Genomic DNA, 17,057 nt, shown 5'->3' with positions numbered 1-17,057 from the left:
CCCATGACTGTTAGGTCCTCCAGTCAGATCAATTTCCTAGTCATCTTTTCCATATGATGACAAAGATCACCTTTCAGCAATGCAATAAATTAATCTTCTGTCCTATGATATCCTTAGGTTGTGTGCCTTAGCAGTAGATGTATAAATTACATGATGGCATAGGAGTAAGTTCCACATCATCTCATACTTCACGCTATGTTGTCTGAAAAGACAGTTCATCTTCAGTTCTATTGGGAATTTGGTAAAGACCTAGGCTTCTGATCCACTAAGAAATGTAAACCTGGATTTCTTCTTCAAAGATCATTTCAGTTTAAAGATCTCTTAAGTGACAAGGTTGATCAAGATCTACTCGTATGTCACTAAGCTTTGCTCTTTCTTCATGGTTATGGATCTGTTGTCTTGTCCTCCTCTGCTATGCCATGTTTTTGCACAAAATCGCAGCAGCACCAGAATGATTGCCATAATTTGTTTGTAAATAGCCTAGCCAGGCTTCCTGGGCTGGCAACTGTATTTCAAGAAATTTGCAGTCTGGAATAAATTGAAGCTACACAGAAAGTATTGGAAGTACCAGGACCTTTTATCAAGCTTCCAATGCAAATAATGTGAATTTTTGTTGTTGTTTGGGTTTTGTTTGTTTTAGGGAAAAATATTTTCTTATCTATTATATTTTTAATATTAAATTTATATTAATGTATGAATCCTTTTAGAGGGAACAAACATAAGTTTGAGAAATTACAGGTTCTTATTTGTATTCCGATTCTATTTATTGCATATCTTTATCTTACTAAACTTACTAAACTTCAAGTTTAATATTTGGGCTAAAAGCTATTCCAGTAGTATTCCTGCAACTTCAGCTGTATGTCTTAGACAGGTGTGCATACCTGTCTCTTACATCGCAACCACTGTAAATTCAACATACATTTTATGTTATCTTCAAGTGTGCTTTATGTGGGGATACTCAGTTCTGGAAAATTGCGCTAGAGCCACCTTCTTGTAAGAGATTTTGGACTGCTCTCTGCATAGATGAGGTAGCACAGAGGACATGGGGAAAGCAGTGATTCAGGCGATGGTTCTTTCAATCGTGTTCTTTCCTGCTTTAGCATTCTGTCTGTAGGAATGCTGTGACCCTTGAGAACTTAGAAGCAGCTGCCACTTTATGCCCCTTCAAGTGGCTTTGTTCTGCTTAACGTTCAACTCAGTGAAGTCACTCATAGTTGTACCTACGCACATTTCTTTGTAAAACTGATCACTAGGGAAGGCCAGATTGGAAGACTGTAAATTTATAGCTCTTCAGAAAATAATTTATTCTTTTAAAATAAAGCATCAGCCCTTATTTACATTTTTGATCTTGCATTTCAGATATTTCTGGTTTACTTGGTCCTATTCAGCACAATTAGGACTATTAACAGAAGCTTTGTAATTGTCCTGGAATTACTTGTGATCCATTAAATTTAAAGTATAAAAAAAATGCAGTAAAGAAAGCAGACCATTTTTGAGAATATATTTACTTCCTGTTAGTTCAGACAACTTCAGCAAGCATTTGGGCAGAGGTTGGATGTGTTGAAATGGAACAAATGCTACAGCAGTTGAGAGTGTATATCCTATGAGCATAAAAATGTGTTGTTCTTGGAATCTCAGACTTAAATTACATTTGTTCTTATATTGAGCTGAATACTACACTAAAAATTGTTTCTAAATTTTGTGGCTTGTGTTGTAGAAAATGTTAGCATTTATGATGTTGTGTAATACATGCATTCTCATGTGTAATTTTTTTAAATAATGCTTCTGACCTTTTTTCTCAGCTGCGTGAATGCTTTGTGGTAGTGAAGCAATTGCAAGTCACAGTAAATTACTTTGCTAACCTTTTGAGCAAGCTTTAATAAATTTTATTCTATTATCAGTCAGATTGCCTGCATAGTAAAGGGAATGAACCTCTTGAATTACATTTGCATCGCTGAAAAAGCCCTTCAGAAACTAAGGAGGATGAGCTCAGCAGCTTGTAAAATATTCCCCATATAGAAGTGTCATAGTGCTCAGTTATCTTAGGGTAGCAGGTAGTATTTAATGCAAGTAGATTTGAATCTTAAAGGAGTCTTAAAGCATTGAAATGTCTTACCTTTTATATGAAATTAAGAAATAAATTCATAAGTAAAGAATGTATAGGTAGATTTGTAAATAGGTATTTTTCTAAAATGCCACATTAACTTTCATTTTGGTTAAAAAACAATCTTCAGAAAGAATTTAGTAGTTTTGTTTGGGTTTTTTTTAACTGAGCATTGACTCATGCTTGCCTGCTAAGGCTGTAAATGTCCCAAAGGATTTCTGTATTCAAGATCAAGCCAGATATATCTAAAACCTGCTTTTCTTGGGAGGGTAACATGCCTTATATTAATGAAATTATTTTGTGTTCTTACCTAGGTGATCGTTTCAGGTCAGTGATAGATGATGCTTGGTGGTTTGGAACAATTGAAAGCCAGGAACCTCTTCAGCCTGATTATCCTGATAGCTTATTCCAGTGCTACAATGTCTGGTTAGCAAATTTATCTTCAATCTTTTTTATGTTAATTAGTTATTTCATTTGAAGTACTGACTGAGAAACTTGCTTTCATTAAATTCAGTCATGCATTTCTCTGTACCACTTTACTATAATAGTCTGGGGTATATAAATTTAAGTTATGTTACAAACATTAAATAATTACATTGTTGAAGCAATATTAGTAGATAATTCAAGTGTGGTTATTTTTAAGCTGGGACAATGGTGATACTGAGAAGATGAGCCCTTGGGACATGGAGCTGATACCAAGTAATGGTATGTTATCTTAATAATAGAATTTGCTTTACAAGTGTATTTTAAGAAGAAAAAAAAAAATGTTATATGGTTTTACATAAACAATCCTATTTTTTTGGGGTGATGGGAGGAAGGCCCACAAACCAGTTGCATTTAAAGAGTATCTTTAAATCAATTACTAAACTAGAAGTGAATCAAGATAAAAGAACTGTGAAAAAACCAGCCATGCTAGATAAACTGAGTGATGTTGAAAATAGACAAATACAAAAATTACTATAGATAATGTACAGTTAAATTTAACTCTTTGTACAGTTAGGAAGGATTGAAGATAAACCCATGCCCTAGATCAGCTTGAGGAAACTGGCTGCTCTAAGATACGTCAGCATTCCTGCAGACATTCAGTGCATTGCAGTTGCAACCTGTGCCTATGAGAAAGTTTGGTACAGAGTAGGATTTTTCTCCCCCTCTGGACCAGCACATGTAGCAGATACACATGCTGCAGAGTGGACAGCATACCATGGCCACTGTTCACGTGTTCACAGACAAGAATGTAGTATTTCTTCTTACATAGGTTTTTGGTTTGTTGGTTGGGTTTTTTTAAGACTTCATAGAACTCTGGTTAAAGCAAAGTAGAATCAGCATTTTCGTTTGTGTTTTCCATGAAACATTTGATAATGTTGTCTCTCAAAAATAACGATAAATAATTCTTAATTATTTTAAGTTGTAAATGTGCTCATTTCAACTTTTCATTTTGGTTCAATCCTTCTTTTAATGGGTACCTCCTTGTCATAAGTAAAATACAGGTGTTAGACTGGTAACATAACTAAAATAATTAAAATAGAAGGCCCTGTTTACTTTTTAGTAGAGGCCAATTCCTGTTGTCTTAAGAAAGGAGAAACCATTTTCAGACAAAGGATAGGTACTGCTTAAGATAACTAAACCTGAACCTGATTTTTTCACTACATTCACAAATATCAGTATTTGTTACACCTTCTTAAAACTTGTTAAGAGGACCGCTTAACATCATACCTTGAAAATCTGCTGTTACATTATAAATTGTCAATATTGGTAGGTCCTCAAGGGTGCTAAGGTGAGAACACTATTCCTTTGTACACTCAGGAACTCTGGTTTTAGCATTTGAACTCAGAACTGTGACATTGTAGAACTACTACCTGGGGAATGTTTAGCAGAAATGTCAAAGTTATCTTAAACTCCCTCTGGAAATCATCTGCCATTCCTTACCAAAACAAGTTATTACCAAGAATGTTGGGTTTTAAACAAAAAATAACTCCAAAACCAAAACACAAGTTTTAACTGGGATAAATTAGTGTCTTAATTGGTTCTAAAATAAATTTTACAATTAGCTATTTGTAAGAGGATAAATCTTTCTCCAGGGAGGACTACTGCACCAAACTGTATTGTAAGGATTTAAATGTAACACAGAATAATAAACAGAAAGGATACTGGATACATCCAAAATGTCTTTGAGCAATCAAGAACTATGCATTTGTAAAAATGATTTCATGGTATTTTTGATTTACAGGTATATGCGTTACACAAGATGCAAACATTTATGCTTTATTTAATTTTCATATTACATTCCAGCTGTATTTCCAGAAGAACTGGGAACTAGTGTTCCTTTAACTGATGATGAACGTAGAACACTGCTCTACAAACCTTTGGATGGAGAGTGGGGCTCCAGGACCCGAGATGAGGAGTGTGACAGAATTATTGCAGGGATAAATCAACTAATGACTCTAGGTAAATTCTGAATAATATGGGAAATGTTTTTGGTTTATGTTTTTCAGACAGTGATCATGTGCACTTCTGAAATTACCAAAGTAATTGTGATAAAATACACCTTTAACCTCTTGATTAACTAGAACAAAACTTTCTCACTGAACATTTTAAAAGTTTTTATATAGTGAGTACTTATGAAACCTAAATTTTTTCCTGTTTCCCAAGGTAACTGTTGCTTTTTTGTAGATAATTTGACATATGCTAGGGGGTTTACATGTTAAAAGAAAGTACTTGATTTTTAACTTTTAGCTACCAGATTCTCATGTTCGGGGTTAAAATTAAAACCTTTATGATTAAGAGAATATTAACTACATTACAGACAGATGGGGGGGAAGAAAAAAGTCATAGATTTAATTAGATAATGAATACCTATGTGTGGATTTTCCCTGTATTAGTCTTTTCTAATTCCTGATTTCTTCTCCATTTTTCCTTAATTATACATAATGCTTAGGAAAAAGTAATTGATTACCTTAGGAAAGCTACTTGCTATTTGGTTGTTGAGCAATTACTCTTTACATAGCTTCTGAAAAAGTAATTGTTAAAAATGTTTAACACATCACTGCAAAATTTACCTGATCAAAGATGGATGTCTGGATGGGGATCCATCAGCAAATACAGGCTGAATTAGAAGTCTTCTGTATGTCTTTATGGGGATCAAAAGGTGTTAAATCAGCAGTCTTAGGCTTTGGGCTAACAGTGGTCATGCATTAAATATAAATGTTGTCACAGACACTTTGTTTAACTGATTTTTGAAGCACTTAATACAAAGTAAGACATGCTTCAAAAAAGCCACAAAACTTAACTCTTGAAATAATTCTGATTACCTGTATATCCCATATGGTTTCTTTGATGACATACTGCATAAGAAACCTCCCTTTGCTTCCTAAACAAAGGAATTACCTGTACAGTGCAGTAAAACAAATTAGAGATTTATGTTTTAAAAAAACTGTGAGGAAATTAAATTTGAGCTGTTTTTGCTGCGCCATCTAAGAGTAATGCTTTACAAGGTTGCATTATGTTGTACGACAGACTGCTTAGTTTGGGATTTAGCTATAGCACGTGTGGTGGTGCATATTGGTACAAAGTAGCAGTTGCTAGAACATTCGAAAGAATAAGTAAACAGCTTTTAGAAGAAGAGCAGTCTTTTTTTAGCAACAGCATATTATCTGTTTTTTAAAGACTTTTAAGAATTTAAAAGGTAGTTTCATTGTTTTGTATTGCAGTATTTTTCCTTGAGATATAAGATGTTAGAATGATTTGTCTAAGCCCTCATGATGCTTGGAAGCAGAGGAGGGAAATGGCAACATTGTTTCGGTGCACAGACTTAAATTGCACAGCAGTCCTCTAGCACTATATGGGATTGGTTTTGGAAGGCTTCTTTGCTTTTTGGTAGGGACAGGAGAGAGTGTTTCTGTTTTACTTTGAGCGTGGATTTTACCCACATCTTACAGAGGCTGAAATAGCACTGTAACTTTTATGGCAGGAATTTAATGGATTGCTTTGTTTGAAGATGTGAGAGTGGCAATACAAAACGAAATGAAACAAGCCTGTGCTGTAAATAATGATACTGAATTACATGCCTTCATCTGTAGATAACTTTTATACTTTTCAAATGTGTATATTATATGTGCACTTGCTGTGCCTCTGGGGAGTGTGGTGCTTCATGCATAACAGAATGGGTACCCAGTCACTGCAGCAATGGTATGTACAGCACACACCTCAGCAAGCATTCTAAATAGAATATCAGAAATAGTTTGGAATATCTAGAGTAGTAACTGTTATTTTTGGGAAACTGCTGTGCATTTCAAACATGAAGAAATAGCGTATATTGCAGGGGGGTGAATCTTGAAACTGCTGTGGGACTTTGTGGTATATAACACTGGGGGTTTTGTGGTTTGTTTGGTTTTTTTTTCATCTAGATATTGCTTCTGCGTTTGTGGCACCTGTGGATCTTCAAGCTTACCCAATGTATTGCACTGTTGTGGCATATCCCACAGACCTCAGTACCATTAAGCAAAGACTGGAAAGCAGATTTTACAGGTTAGACCCAAGTCTCGGTTCTGCTGTGATCTACCAGCAGCTGTAGTTTTGGTAGCTCTTTGTCTTGTCATACCAAACTAGAAGGTGGGCGCACATGTGCGCTTTTACTTTCTTCCGTCTTCTACCCTTGATCTAGGTTTCCATTTTCTAAAACTCTAATAAGGATTGAACATCTCCAAAATTTATTTTAGACCTATATGGCATTCAAATTCCTGATTATGCAAATGACCTGTTCCATGTGAGATTCAAATTGCAGGGTTAGTAAAAGGACTTTAGACCAAAGCATTAAGTTTCCACTTCATAATTTTTTTTAAAGTACTTTTAAAATAATTTTAATATGAGAAACCTTAAAAATACCTCAAGTGGTTTTTTGTCCTGATGTGCTTTAAAAAATATTCTTGCATTATCGCTTAACCAGCTACACAGAATGTGACTTCTTAAATTATTTGTGTTGAAATTCTGAGTTGCTGTACAGCAATAAAAAGAAGTTTATATGTTTTGATACCATTTTGATGTTTTCCTAAACTGCAATTGCAATTGCTGTGGGTTTTATCCTTTTCTTCTTTTTTTTTTTTTCCTAGTAAATATCTATGTTGAATTATAGTTCTTTAAATTACTTCTGTTTCCTTGAGTTCTTGTTCTATTGTTTAAAAATCAGTGTTGCTTTAGTTTCTTTTGAATAAATATGGATAGCATTTTGTTTTGGGCCAAATTTCAAAGTTCATTTTTAGTGCTTTATACATGCTAAATGAAGATTGAATTCTAAACTGAATTTGCTTTTTCATTTTCAAAAAAGGATCCCTGGTTTTTATCATTGTATTGCAATATTGAACTTATGTTGTTCCGTGTTTATTGTGTGGTATGAGATAATCCAGCTTTCTCTTCTCTAATGTATTGCTTTGCTGTCAGATGGAGAGAACTTTTTGCTGGATTGTTTCTCTTGTCAAAAGAGTAAGCAGTTATTTTTGGTAATCAACACACCTTCAATAAATTGGGGTTTTTTTTAGTTTGTAATATTGCCCAGGCCTAGTTAGGTAATAAGCAACCACCCTGTGTTGTGTTTTTCAGTGAATTATTTTTTTTAATAACATTTTGTGGATTGTTCTGATCACTTGATTTTTGGTAGCTTTTCATGAGGCGTCCCTTAAACCTGTAAGTTCTATGCTGTCAGAGTTATCTTATTATTTTGTCTTTTTTAGATTTTGATCTATTTTTTCAGTTATTTTGTTTTATGCATCATTATTTATAATGTGGCTATTCTATAATTAGGTTATTAAATCAGGGGAAATCTGATAGTTGTCTATCTGTCACAAAAAGGTATATTCTAAAACACTTTTATTACTATTTTGTTAATCCTTAACTGAGTTCAAAGGTGATATAGGATGGGTTATGTATATCATAAAGGAATAATAAAAGCTGAAGTGTCATAACTGAGTTTTCCTGAGGGGTGTCAGCTGTATGTTCTTGAAGCCATTGTATAGATTACCACAGAATATAACATGAGAACAGGAAGCCAGAGGAAGATGCCTTCTGCTGGTCACTCAGGGCAGCGTATCCGATGTGCACGTTTTCTGATGTGAGGGAAAACAAGAGTAAATGAGAAGGAGGATGTAACTTCCCCCCCCCCCCGTTCATACACATTGCTAGAAATTGTCTTTCTTTCTCCTTTTCTTTTCTGACAACCGTTTCTACACAGGCGCCTTTCTTCGTTAATGTGGGAAGTCCGGTACATCGAACACAATACTCGCACGTTTAATGAACCTGGAAGTCCTATTGTCAAATCTGCCAAATTTGTCACAGATCTTCTGCTGCATTTCATAAAGTGAGTTGCTTAGTAGGTCTGTTGTTATTCCTATCTCTTACCAAGGTACGAGCCTTTTTAGATCTGAATTTTAAAGTAAGATAGTTCTTCACTTTAAATAAGCCTGTTGTCTGCTGTTGGGGCAGAAAAGAATAAACCTTATGTTGACAAAGATTTCAAAAATTTGTAAAACAAGTTCTGTAATACATTGAGTGGCATAGATTGGCATGGCATTTTATTTTGAGATACTTTCTCCTAAATCATAAAAATGGGTCTGAGTATCTTCATGGAGTTACAGATATATTCATTGGTAAGTTAGGAGTTCTAATTTTGAGTTTGAATACTGGCTGGGTTAACATAATTGGGAGAATTTAATTCTAAAATCTAGATTACAATTTATAATAGGTTTGAAAATGGTGTTTTATATGTATGCAAAGTAAAAATTAGAGGCTTTGTAGTTGACAGAAGTTGTAGCTATCTTTCAAATGTTCTATTATTATCTATAGACAAAGTCAATGAGAAATAGTTAAGATTTTTCAGTCAGTTGACACATCTACAGACCTGAAGTTTGTAAGAGCTTACTGTGTCCACTGCCTTGGTTTGCTTATACACAATGAGCGCTGCTATTTCCACCTTGTAGACACAGCAAGATACTTCGTTAGTTTAACAAAAATTGTGACATTTTTAGTGATTTCGTTTGTCAGTGTTAAATTAAATCTAGTTCTTTTCTATTTTGTGTGTTCTTAAAAAACATTAGAACTTTGACTAGGACTTTGACTCCATAAATAAATGCTCAATTTCTTCAGTGCCTGTGATGTCTAATACTGGCTGGAGAATGTAAAACACTTAACTGCTTTAGATGTTAAAAGTTTTAGTGAAATATACACCATTAGGAACAGATATGTATCTAAAGGGCTTTTCTGTTACTAATTTTGTTCTTTAACATCTTTGTCCTACATGGTTTTTTTTCTGATTAATTAAGCAGCTCAGGGTTTTTCAAAGTGTATGTGGCTCAGAGTTTTTCAAAGTGTGTGTTTTTAATTGGCTTAGCTAAATTAGTGGATATTCTTGGATATTCTTATTTAATAATGGCCTATAGCTTGAGTCTATTAATATACTAATTTAAATGAACTAGCAATTCATGTAAAGCCCAGACTTTATTTTTAAGGTTGTAACTGTAAGGTAGAAGGCCTAGACAATGGAAAGTAAAGCCTATAGTTCTCATGAGAATGAAATATCTAGATGCATCTGAGAATCTGAGTCTTAGTTTCTTAAGTTACCTAAGTATCTTAAAAAGCTGAAAATGGGGGGTGGGTGTTGCAGTTAGTTTATCTTTTTTCACCTTCTCTCATAGCTGTTCTAGTGGTAATGGCAGTAGCCTGTATTATGGATGCTGATTCCGGTGTGGAGTTGCTGAGTGTTTACAGTTACAGTGGTAAAAGTGTTACAAACCACTTTTCTTCCCAGTCGTTTGTACTGCTACATAGTAGAACACCTTTGGGCTTTCCTTTGTAGAGGAGTTTTACATGTTAATCAAGAATTGAAAATTAGTGTGTGTTTTACTGATTTAATTATGCAGGTTTACGCAATAGCAGTGTTAGTCCTTACACACTTGCATTTCAAATGTCATACATTGCGGGTGCTAAATTAAATTATTAAATTGCACTTTTGTATGGTAAATTTACTCTAATGCTCCTTACAAAGCAAGATGGGCCTTTATATAGTATAGGAATAGATTTTTCTGATGGTAATAAATGCATGGTAAAGGATTATGATTTTTAATTTTAAAACATTCACACTGTTAAGTGATCTATAATTTACAACTTTTTGAGCAGAGGTTAGCTTAACTTATTACTGTAGTTCTCTTAGTATTCGTATAGCACTAAACACATTCTCATTTTATTTGGGAATGGCTTCATAAATATTTTCCTTTTCCTAGGCATATTACAGTTGGTTCTACAGGTAAAGATGGAAAATAAATGTTAGCTTGTGTTTCTTTTTACAGAGATCAGAGTTGCTATGACATAATTCTGTTATACAATGCAATGAAGAAGAAAGTGTTGTCTGACTCTGATGAGGTAAGTGGTTGTGTCTTGGGCACTGGCATTGATACACTGGAGAAACAAGACCACTGTCTGTCCTGTGGAAGACCAAAGTACTGGTTTCAGTCACTGTTAGGGAAGTGGAGTGTACTTTTCTGTCAGTACAATGTTTCTTCTTGTCAGCTAGGAAACTGGGTGAGAATCCAGCCTCCTCTCTTCCTTTAGTGCAGAGAGCTTTAATAGTTTGCTGGAGGATGCTGCTTAGACTTCTAAGAGGTTCTCAAAATTGACAGTTACATGAAAGGCTTCTCAGAGGGACGGGGTAGGACTGTAAAGACTCAAATTATAAGTCTGAAGTATAAAAGAACTTGCCTACTCATATATGCTTATATTTTTTAACCTTTTTATGTGACTCATTATCTTGCTCAAAGGAAGAAGAGAAAGACACAAATGTGCCGGGGACTTCCACTAGAAAAAGAAAGGTAAATGTTTTTAAATTTTTTAGTTTGTTTTTAGTGCTACAGTTGCTAAAATGTATTTTTAAACAATGGAATGTAAAACTGAAATATTTCTAGTATTGTGTAATGTCAGCTTTTTGAAAGTTTTGAACTTAGTGACATGTTGTTCTACCGAGCTGTTCAATGTAAAAGTATTTCTGTCTGTGGTGCTGCATGTTGTGAATTCATTTACATTCTGTGGGGTAACTTTTCCACTAGATTTTGAAAAAAGCAGCTAGTTTATTTAATATGTACCGGGCAATATTGTCATTTCAGGATCATCAGCCAAAGCGGCGGCTACGTAATCGGGCTCAGTCATATGACATTCAGTCATGGAAGAAGCAATGCCAGGAGCTGCTGAATCTCATTTTTCAGTGTGAAGATTCCGAACCATTTCGACAACCAGTGGATCTTCTTGAGTATCCAGTGAGTGTTTTAGAACAAAATTGCTAAGTGGTGGGTTGGTTTGGTTTTTTTTTTTTTTTTACGTTGACCATTCTTTCAATTGAAACTTCAGGCAACTGTAGTGACAGAATTTTTTTCAGCACTTCGTTGTCACTTGATAATAATGTTTACTGTTCTTTTAAACTTATTTCAAAATAAATAATACTTCTCTGCTCTTTCAGATACTTTTTTTGGAAAACATTTTATATTCAGGGATGCTTATGCTATTAAGTAAATTACAGCTTTTAAAGCAAATTACACCTTTTCCAATTAAGATGTCTTTCCCTTTCTGAGTGAAAAGTGGTCATATATTAAATGCATGTGTTTGGTTGTTGCATGTGACGTGTTGTCAAGGATCATTGGTTTCATTTCAGAGTATAAAAGCTAAAAGTAAGATCATATGAAAACTTCAAGTAATAAAGCAAAGATTTTGCTTGCTTTCCTTCTAGCATATCTTAAGTTCTGTAAAATATCACTTTAGGATGACTAACTTGGGCAAAATTAATTGTCTCAGAGAAAAGAAATGCTTCTCTTTAGGAAGTCACTAGTAGGTCAGTCTTGACACTTCTGCAGCCACTGGGTACCATTATTTTTGAAGTAACCTAAATTCTACACTGTGGCCGACTACAAGTGGCCCTCTGTGTTTGAGATCCTCAAATGAGCTGATAGAGAGCACTCTACTAGGCTTAGGCATGAAACACACTGCTCCCTGGTGTCACAAGCCTAACATGCAGAGGCACTCCTGCAGGTTCTATTTGCTCTGAAGGATTAAGTTAACTTTTTGGTTAAATTTGATATTTAAGCTTTTTGTTGTATGGATATGTCTCTGTTTCCTCCATAACCTAGAAAAATGGTTCTGTCATTGGCTTGAATTGGGTCCTGCCTAAGCCTGTGAGTTTTTAATACTTTATTACTTTTGTAAATTGTCAGGTCTCCATTTGGGAAACTGCTTAGATTTCAGAAAGGATGTGATAAGCCTCTGATCAGGTTCAAATATTCAAACTTCATATTTTAAAGCTAATATGTAAGAACAGTATTAGTCTTAGTCCCAAGTTTGAGCTGCTAAGCCACCCAGAAGGCTTGTAGTCACACTTTCAAATCACTGTTATCTTCCTGTCAGTGTGTTAGTAATGCAACCCTTAGGACACAAAATTCTGAGCTCTGTGTTTCAAAAAATCTCTTTATAAAATAAATTAGGTCTATCAGTGGACTTCTAACCTTGACCCTGCTGAGTATGTCTGCAAGGAGGTATGTTGTATATTAGTGGAAAGCAGCAAAATGTCTTCAGCAGTCTTCCATACCTATTTAAAGAGGACATTTGGGTTAAACAGGTTTATCAAACTCATCCTAGTGAAAATGATACATTAAGGCTTGGGGAAGAACTTGTAATAAATTGCTTTGCTATTTCTAAACAGGATTATAGAGATATTATTGACACTCCTATGGACTTTGCTACTGTTAGAGAAACACTGGAAGCTGGCAACTACGAGTCACCAATGGAGTTATGTAAAGATGTGAGACTTATTTTCAGCAATTCCAAGGCCTATACACCAAGTAAAAGATCAAGGGTAAGATTTTATTATTTTCCATTGTTGTTTGAAAGAACACTTATATCTGAAAACTATACGACCTAAAAGGCAGAGAGACAGTGTAATTTGATTACTTTTAAAAAACAAGTTAAATTATTTCTGTTCTTAAAACAGAAATATTTCTGAGAAACTATTCTAGCTTTGTATTTGAAAGGAAAGGAATGTGTGCTATTTAAATACCAAAAGTTCTGATGTTCTGCATGTGTATTTTGAAAGTAAATATTAGAAAGTGGGTCTAAAGGGAGCCACAAGGAAGATAAGTTCTGTAAAAACATGATCATGAGTACAATAGTGAAATTTAACTGATAGTTTGGGGAAGAAACTAGATTTTCAAAACAAACACACGGAGAGCTCCTCTACTTTGAAGGTTGCCCCAAACTGAAATATCCAGGTATAGACAGCAGAGGATGTTGAACTTCTGTGCTGTTGACCAGTATGCAGTGGGATTGTAATGAAGCTCTTAGGATTTCTGGGAAACAGGACAGTTTACATAAAGTGTCAGCTTACAAAGCGATTTGTACTGAGATGTCTTGCTAGTGGGAGGTGCAGTACCTGATAGCAGTTAAATTATAGATGCATATTTACACGTGTTCAAGGCTTCTGTGTAGCTTTTCTTCTACTAATATGTGTTTGGTTTTAAGACTAGATTTATTAACAGCTTTTATGTTTGGCTGTTCTAAATAGCAAGTTAATCATTAGGACTTCATTGTTTTAGACGTGGGCACAAATTTCTTAGTAGGTGACTAGCAGGATCAGAGATTACTCCCCAGTCAGTAGCAGATAGTCTCACTCACTGTTGAGGCTGCCATAGCCCATAAAAGAATTACTCTTTCAGTTGCAGCAAATGACAGGGCTTCTGGGGGAGGTCTGAATTCTTTTGTGGTCTTTCTTTTTCTCCTTGACCTCATCTCACCTGACATTAGCTTTGTCTGGTCTCATAGGTTCGTTTGACACTTTCATTTTTCATATTTCTTCCAAACAGACTGGTATAGTAATAAATTTGTCTTTTTTTGTTTTACTCAGAAGTAGAAGTGGAAGGTTCTTATGTCAAGAATTTTAATATTCTAGAACCTATGTGTTTTCAGTGCATGCAACATGTAGTTGAATGGTGATGTTTTTACTATGTCATGCACTTCTATTTTTAGCATCTTACTTTATGTCAATGGTGCTTATTTGAACAGTAAACTGACATCACTGATGCTTTCTTGAACAGTAAACCTACAGTCATCAGCTTTTTTTTTATTAGCTGGACACATCAGACACACATTCCTTGCATATCATCTCCAGTAACACATGCAGAATCTATCAAACCTTTTGAGTCTGATGCTCAGATGGTTTGGTGTGTTTTTAAGTAGGCAGTGGTTCAATATTGTCTTTGTGTTTCTTAGAAGGTGCTGTCTCTCCTTAAAGTACCTAGACAGTCACTTTGGTGGTTTTTTTTTGTTTCCAGAATTAATAGCAACTGTGCTCAAATAATTACTTGTGACCTAAACTGAGTTTGGGACTCTCTGTAAATCATCTAAGGCTAAAGCTGGTAAAAAAAAAAAAAGTGCACCTACATAATTCCAATACATTTATTGTACCTGTTGTAGCCAACTTACTTGTAGTATCAATTAATCTATAAAAGAAATTGACTGATGTTCAAAGACAGGATATAAGGATGCAACTTAATAGAGCAGAAAATAAGATTTCTTGACCCTAGGTATGATACAGTAAAATTACATTAAGAATCTCTCTTTATGATTTTTGTTGAAGCTAGAAAGGGATACATTCTGGAAAGGCAATTGAAAAAGTAGATTTTCTAATTTTTTCCTTTTCTGTGTCATCTTCAGTTGTAATACACTTTTCAAAACCATGAAAATAGTTAAACCTACACATGAGTTAGGATATATTTGTTCAGGCAGATTGTAAATTTCCCTAAAACATTTCTATATTAACCACTTTTTACTTTTCTGTCTATTGTGATAAATAAGAGGATGCTTTGGAAAAATATATAACTTTGTTTACTGGCTTTTCTTTTTTAGATCTACAGCATGAGCTTGCGCCTTTCTGCTTTCTTTGAAGAACACATAAGTTCTATTTTATCAGATTATAAATCTGCCCTACGCTTTCATAAAAGAAATACAATAAAGAAACGAAGGAAAAAAAGAAGTAGAAGCAGCTCAGTTTCCAGTAGTGTTGCATCCAGGTACGTTAATTCCTTTACAGTATTCATGAAATGCTGTGAAATTTTGACATACCTAAACAATAAAACTTAGTGTGTTTTTTTTCTTAATACTTCCTTTACTATTCCCTATATTGCAGAATGGTAGCTTTGACATGCAAGTCCCTATGATGTGGAAGAGTTTTAAACTTTACTTAGAGCTATCCTAGTGTAAGTGCTTAAAATTCAAATAACTGCTAAATGTATACAGTAAAACAGCATCGTTAGGATAGTGATGGCATCATGCTTTGTCATATAACTATAGTATTTATTGTAAAGATTCACTTTCCAGAAGCTCACAACTTACATGAATTTCCACAGTAAATGCCATATTTTTAACATACTTCATGCAGAGGTGATTGTTTTACTCCCACAATCTCAGACACTAGCATTTAATTTTATTTATTCCTGTAAAATGACAAGGTGGTCATCCAGGATACAAATTGTTACTCCTTTTGCAGCCCTGAAAGGAAGAGGAGATTAATAAAACCTCAGCTGAAGGCAGAAACTTCTGCCACTTCATCATCTTCTGCACCTGCACGGTCGACAGCACTGAGACACGCTCCGCCTCAGATGAATGGAAAAGCTGCTGAAGCCTCCTCCCTTGTGCGGACTCGAAGCAATAGGGGGATAACAGATGTGGCTGTTACAGAGCAACCATCTACTTCTTCAGGAGCAAAGCCTTTAACTATAAAGCCTTTAATTACAAAGCCTAATACTACTGCAGGGTCAGGAAAGTCAGGCAAGTTGGGGCGTTTTTGGTTTTGTTTTTTAATTAGGCTATGAATGTTTTTAAAGATAAAACTGGCTCTTTGGAAATCTGATATATCTCTCTCAGTTAAGACTGGTTCTGTTTTCAAGCTGATGGAACTTTGAGGCTCTTAAGAGGAAAAATGAACAAGTTAAGCTATGTTGTTTTATCTAGGAAGCTTTCTCCCTTTTGGATCACTGACTCACATTGTTTGTAGTAGAACATGAGTTCCATTTTACCCAACAAGATTGAATGTAGTATATACTACTTGACTTGCATAATTTTTTTTTTTCTTTTTATCCTTCTAGTACTGGAGAATTCAACCAAACATTCCAAGAACCAGAATATTGTATCAAACCCTACCCCATCTGATTACAGTCATAACACTAGGAATAACTCCACGAGAGAAAATCCCGAGAAAGAGAAGCAAATCAAGCGCAAAGTAAAATCTTCCACTGTTAATCCACAAGGTACCAAATTTCTCTGGAACTTCCTCCCCACCCTCAGAGTTATTGATGTAGTGACTGTAGTGTTGTGCTTTAGTTGTGGTAATTTGGGGGTAGGGAAATTAGAAGGCATGATGATTTAGCAGAATAGGGAAGTCTAATGGAACAATTCAGTCACCATTAGTTTCCTTCTTGATGAATTAGCATGGTTTTGACTACTCTTAACACCATTTCCATGGTGTGAGAACTGTTGTCTACATGATTTTGATACGTTAACATATCAGTACCTTCATTTAAATTATTACAAATGTCATGTTAGGAGTTCCTAAATTCCAAAGCAGACTTCTGCATGGTCACACTTTAAACCCTGTGTGTTTAATCACACAAAATTTCTGTGGGTTATATTTGGGTCAGTAACACCGAGTGTGATGACATTCTGCACAGCAAAAAGCATAAGGATCAGAGGACCTGAGCTGCAAATTCATTCTTTCATTTTTTGCCACAGCAAAAGAAACCTATGCAGTATTTACTGCTTCTGTTTAGTATATTTGAATGGCCTGCTTGGACCTAGTTCATGAAATCTCCTAAATAAGCTTGCTTGGTCTTTTGATGTCAGAATACCTTAAAATTCAAAGCTTCTGTGGAGGCTGAAATAA

The 17,057-nt window shown here is 34.9% G+C and overlaps 1 protein-coding gene across 2 annotated transcripts in view; it reads left to right on the top strand.

The window, feature by feature from the left end:
- Window positions 1-17,057, top strand: part of PHIP (pleckstrin homology domain interacting protein) — a 107,522-nt gene that overhangs the window by 83,107 nt on the left and 7,358 nt on the right. For both annotated transcript variants that reach the window (XM_032104872.1, XM_032104870.1), the window contains exons 28-39: window positions 2,419-2,530; window positions 2,748-2,809; window positions 4,394-4,549; window positions 6,508-6,628; window positions 8,325-8,450; window positions 10,435-10,507; window positions 10,903-10,953; window positions 11,245-11,394; window positions 12,828-12,980; window positions 15,026-15,189; window positions 15,666-15,946; window positions 16,264-16,425. In XM_032104872.1, the coding sequence (XP_031960763.1) occupies window positions 2,419-2,530; window positions 2,748-2,809; window positions 4,394-4,549; window positions 6,508-6,628; window positions 8,325-8,450; window positions 10,435-10,507; window positions 10,903-10,953; window positions 11,245-11,394; window positions 12,828-12,980; window positions 15,026-15,189; window positions 15,666-15,946; window positions 16,264-16,425 (1,611 nt within the window). The remainder of the gene's footprint in view (window positions 1-2,418; window positions 2,531-2,747; window positions 2,810-4,393; window positions 4,550-6,507; window positions 6,629-8,324; window positions 8,451-10,434; window positions 10,508-10,902; window positions 10,954-11,244; window positions 11,395-12,827; window positions 12,981-15,025; window positions 15,190-15,665; window positions 15,947-16,263; window positions 16,426-17,057) is intronic.

Source organism: Corvus moneduloides, chromosome 3 (assembly GCF_009650955.1).
Source record: "Corvus moneduloides isolate bCorMon1 chromosome 3, bCorMon1.pri, whole genome shotgun sequence".
Lineage (NCBI taxonomy): Eukaryota > Metazoa > Chordata > Aves > Passeriformes > Corvidae > Corvus > Corvus moneduloides.
This window is presented reverse-complemented; position numbering and strand designations above follow the sequence as displayed.